General features: G+C 37.1%; 1 protein-coding gene across 1 annotated transcript in view; it reads right to left on the bottom strand.

Moving 5' to 3' along the window:
• Positions 1 to 4,983, bottom strand: part of LOC108740166 — a 22,682-nt gene extending 17,699 nt beyond the window's left edge. The window contains exon 1 of the mRNA XM_025975306.1: positions 3,863 to 4,983. Coding sequence (XP_025831091.1) covers positions 3,863 to 4,262 — 400 coding nt within the window. The 5' untranslated portion in view covers positions 4,263 to 4,983. The remainder of the gene's footprint in view (positions 1 to 3,862) is intronic.
• Positions 4,984 to 5,204: the final 221 nt, after the last annotated feature.

Below are 5,204 nucleotides of genomic sequence, written 5' to 3'. Positions count from 1 at the left end.
GAAGATTTGAAATAGGGGAAAGTCGGGTAAATTGGCGATGCTAACAAAATATATTTATTTCTTTTAATACTGATAATTGTTTTTATATGTTATCTCAAATTTTTAATACAAAAAAGTAAATATATCTATTTAAAAAGAATTTAATTCTAGTTTTGTGCAAAATTCGTCATCTTACCCAGTAGTAGGCTAAGATGACGAACTTATGTGGGTAAGATGAAGTATTAACATAAATTGCATAACTCCTAAATAATCACTACAGTAGTCATGCCACCACCTTTGGCACTTCGAACACTGGGTCCAGTCTTCTACAGGCGGATCTACAAACCTTTCGTGACAACCTGGCCATATCGTTTCTTCACTTTCTCCTGTAGTGGAGGGGTGACTTTTTTCCTGTTTTTTGTACCTTTTCCCGTCTCTTTCTGAATTCTCAATCTTCTGGCCTCTTCTTTATGCTTCTCAACCTCTAATTTTTCCTGTAGCTGTTTGGGGTACTTGCAATTATACATGCAACCACTTTTTTTCTTCTTTTATTTTCAGGTCTTTCATATTTTGGAAAAGGCCGTATGTTCCATAAGAATATTCCTACATTTTGTGCATTATTATTTTCATTAATGCAACGGTTGGGATATTTTGATTGGATAACATTTTCATTTATTCCACTAGGACCAGGACGTTGAATATCTTTATTCTGAATGCCAGTGGGACCGGGACGCTGAATATCTTTATTCGGAAGTCCACTGGGGCCGGGATCTTTATTTTTAATTTCACTAAGACCAAGGCGTTGGATATTTTTATTATAGCATGATCCAAAAATATCTCTTTTTACTTTTAACACATCTGGGCCTACTGGTTTGGCCTTATTGTTATTAGATAGTACAGAGTTATTAGTCTGTATATGTATATTATTTTCGGTCGGTGGTTCTTCTACTAGGATGGAACAAGAATATTTTTTTACACTTTTTACAAATTGACTCAAAGGCAGTTTATCTTCCGACGAATCTTCTGGAGAATTGGTGATTTTGTGTGAAATAACGGTGGCCTCTGCTTTTGGAGGAGCTTCTTACGGAATAAATTCTCTTTCTGAAGTTTCAGCTGCGGCGTAGTCTTCTTCGCCAAAAATGTACGGATCAAATGGTTCTATTCCACATCTTCTGAATCCTTGCATTGCGTTTCCAACCATTGCAGCTTTTACATAGGCTTTGGTAAAAATTCGGCAAATGTTTTGTCAGTCACAGCTTCGCCACTATTATTGACAACAAATGAATCGTATTCTTGTGAGAAAAACGTTTTTAAAGGTCCAAAAAACGACTAGGGCTACAACCTGTGAGTGGTGTGAGGTGGAAATCCTACCATAACGATTCCGTTTTCTCGACAAAAATTTATTCCTTCCAGCGAAATAAGGGACGAATGATTATCGACTAGCAGAAGAACTGGCCTTTCAAGTGTAGAGTTAGTATACTTTTGGAAATGTTTTAAATATTTCACGAATATCTCGGTAGACATCCAGCCATTCTGTTGAGCACTACCTGTGGATCCTGGANCAACTTCGCCACTATTAATGACAACAAATGAATCGCATTCTTGTGAGAAAAACGTTTTTAAAGGTCCAAAAAACGACACATCTAAAGGCTGCAACCTGTGATTGGTGTGAGGTAGAAATCCTACCATGACGATTCCGTTTTCTCGGCAAAAATTTGTTTCTTCCAGCGAAATGTGGGACGAATGATTATCGACTAGCAGAAGAACTGGCCTTTCAAGTGTAGAGTTAGTATACTTTTGGAAATGTTTTAAATATTTCACTAATATCTCGGTAGACATCCAGCCATTCTGTTGAGCACTACCTGTGGATCCTGGAGGTGCTCCAAACAGCAGTTCATCTTTCATACGAACTCGTTTAAAAATAAAAAAAGGTGGAATATAATTTCCCAGTGCATTACAGGCGCACACAATTGTGGCGTTTTTTTCACGCTCTGCAGTAACTATTTTGGCAACACGGCGTGATCCAGTAGGAGACAAAATTTTTGGCAACTTCGTGGGTACAGATGAAAGTCCGTTTTCATCTGCATTATAAATTTGGCATGCATCAAAGTAGTATTTTAGACGAATTTCTTTTAAAATTAAAACAAATTCTGTACTGCAACTTTGTTAAAACCCATTAGGCGTCTTATCGATGTAGCTTCAGGAGTTCGGAGACTAATTTTGTATTTTTTCAAAAAAGATTGTATCCAATCCTTGCCTGCCATTTTTAATTTTTTGTTGAATCTATGAGTGATGTTATTCTGCTCTGTTTAGTCAAAAACTAGTCTTCCGAGTTGTATTTTTGTAAGCCTAAATGCTCTTCTGTCGATATCTTTGATGTATTTTGCCAGAGCGTCACTTTGGGTCAAGGTATCTCGAAATCTTCCTCTATGTTCTGGTGAACATTTCCCCTCGCGCCGTTTCCTTGCATATCGGCATCTGAAATTTTGTAACGATCAGCAGCACTATTGCAAGATTGACCTCCATCTATAGCAGTTAAGGCTGAATATAAATCTGCCTAGTAGGGTAAGATAACCGATTCTAGCACAGAGGAGTAGGTAAGTGACGAAACGTCATCGATCGTAAACTGTTAAGTGGTTACTGTTAAACGGTTGCTGTTACTGGTCACATGATGTTATTGGCTCTTGACGATGTCAGTTAGTGTAAGCATTAGGGTAAAGTCACCCATATTGAATCACATTTTATAAAATCTGCCACAACTCGCCAAGAAATTAAAATGGAAGTCGCTAGTTGTACAGAAATATTTACTACACATTTATTCACATAACACTAAAAGCAAATGGAGTTATCAAAATTATTAAGATGGTTATTAACAAAAATATTTGTAGATGCAAATGATTCAATTTGGGGAACGGGTTGCTCAATTTGAACCGATAGTATCCAAAATTGAACCTAATAAAAAGCATGTAATAAGTTGTACATGTCAGTTTCTGTGAACAGTATGAAAATGAAAATGATACTTTGACATGCTACTTTCAAAATTGACAAAGGGACGTTGTCATCCTCGCTGTCTTCCCCGTCATTTTCTTTGTTAGTTTTAGTGCTCCGTGGCGAAAAATTTCTGGTGAGACGATTTGAAGCTACAAAGTCACTATCTTGGAATACGTATCTGTTAATTGGCCGAACACCTGCCGATTTGAAGCCGTTAATGGCATTTTTAACAGTAGCTGCTCTACTATAAGCTTCGTTTATTAATCCAGCTACTTGGTACTGCGTTACTGCACGTCCAGGGTTGCTTCTAAGCCATGTTTCTGTTGCTTGGGAGTAATAAACTTCCATAGGCTTAAAAAATGACCGATCAAGGGGCTGAAGTCGGTGCGTTGTAAGCCCCGGCAATTGTAATAAAGCAACACCGTTTTCTCTTGCAAGAAGCAGAGCTTCCAAATTTTTACAGTGTGTGGTATGTCCATCCAATAACAACAGTACTTTTCTTTCCTTGCAAGGATGAACAATGTTGATAAAATTCCGCAACCATTTCACAAAAATTTCAGATGTTATGTAGCCGTATCTGATATTTCAACTGGACTTCCTGGATGAGCATCGTTACTCAATTCTGCTGTATACCTTTTACGCTTAAAGATTAACAGTGGTGGTATATAGCACCCTGCTGCACTAACGCAGCACACTGCTGTGGTATTCACACCACTTGAAACGGATCCAACTGCCCTCACACCTTTTAGATTTATAACCCTTTGACATTTCTTGGCTACAGTTGAAAAGCCTGACTCGTCCATGTTAAATATCCTTGTTGTATCTATTTTGTGTGTGTCACATAATTTTTGCAACAAGTCAAAGAATTCCGTAATATTTTGTTTATTAAAACCTTTAATTAGGTTAAGCGTGGTGGATTCAGGCTGACGTAGTGACAAGTTTTCATTTCTTCTCATGAAATTGTAGTACCATTTCTTGCCTGCTGCCCTCTTTTCTTTATTGAACTGATGAGGAATGCTATTCTTTTCGGCAAGGTCAAACGCTAACCTGCGGACATCTCTAATAGTCAATCCAAACAAACCCCATGAAAATTCCAGTATATGATGACACAATAATTTTTCGATTTCTTTGTTGAATGTAGGATTTCGGCCTAACACCTTGCGAGATCCCTTAGCAGTTTTATTTGTATTTCTAATATGTCGCAGAAGGGTCGCTTTTGAAATACCGTAATCTCGGTTACATTCACTTAAACTTTTTACACCACTCTTATATGCTGTTAAGGCCATTTCCATGTCTTCTGTACCCCACCTTCCATATTTTCCTAGTTAACTTATATACTAACACTACATCTAGAATAACAATAAGTAAGAACAAACATGAAACAAAACATATACAGTGAAAAAAATACAAATACAGGCAAGAAATATATATATACAAAAAAGGTCTGAGCAAGACCAAAAAAACGGTGGTTGGAACACTTACTCAACAACTGGCACTCGGGGGCTAACGGCTAGGCGAAAGCAATGAAAACGGGGGTGGCTGGGGTGATAAGAGAAGGGCGAAAGGTAATGATAAAAACGAATTCGCTTTTATCGTTAACTTCGCGGAAAAAAATAAAAAACTAACTACAGGAAACGACAGGGCATGCATGAGAATATAGTGTTAGAAAGAAGAGCGGTGGTTCTACGATAGAAATGAATAAAAATAGAAAAAAAAGAAAAAAAAGATGGTTGCACGAAGAAAGTAAAGAAGTCAAAAAAATAGAGAAAAAGAAGGGATTAAGTAGGAAACTACAACCAAACAGCGGGAATAAACGAACAAGAGTAAAGTAAAATATAAATACATAAGGGAATTAAAAATAGAAGATAAAAGTTGCTATTGTAGGTAAGTTTGGTTGTAGCACGGGGTAGTTCAGGTAGCTGGTCACGGGAAAACCTGTACTTATCGTGTTCCAAGAATAAATTTCCTAGCTAGTAGGTACAACCCACAACAATATTCACCATTTCTAGTCATAATTCGATAAGCATAAAATTGCATAGCTGATACTTTTTTGTTAGTTTCGAAACCTGTAGTTGGATTTATTTGTTCAATATTGAAGTGATAACCAAATTAGCGGATATTGCAGCGCTTCATAGCTATACGATGTGTTTCAGCAATACGTTGCAATTTATTACTTCGACGTTGGATAATAATATCACGATGACTACATTCGTTATCAACAATGACTACGGCAA

This window comes from Agrilus planipennis, unplaced genomic scaffold, assembly GCF_000699045.2.
Source record: "Agrilus planipennis isolate EAB-ADULT unplaced genomic scaffold, Apla_2.0 scaffold273, whole genome shotgun sequence".
In the NCBI taxonomy this organism is placed as follows: Eukaryota; Metazoa; Arthropoda; class Insecta; order Coleoptera; family Buprestidae; genus Agrilus; species Agrilus planipennis.
Note: the sequence above shows the minus strand (reverse complement) of the source record. Positions and strands in the feature narration are given on the sequence as shown.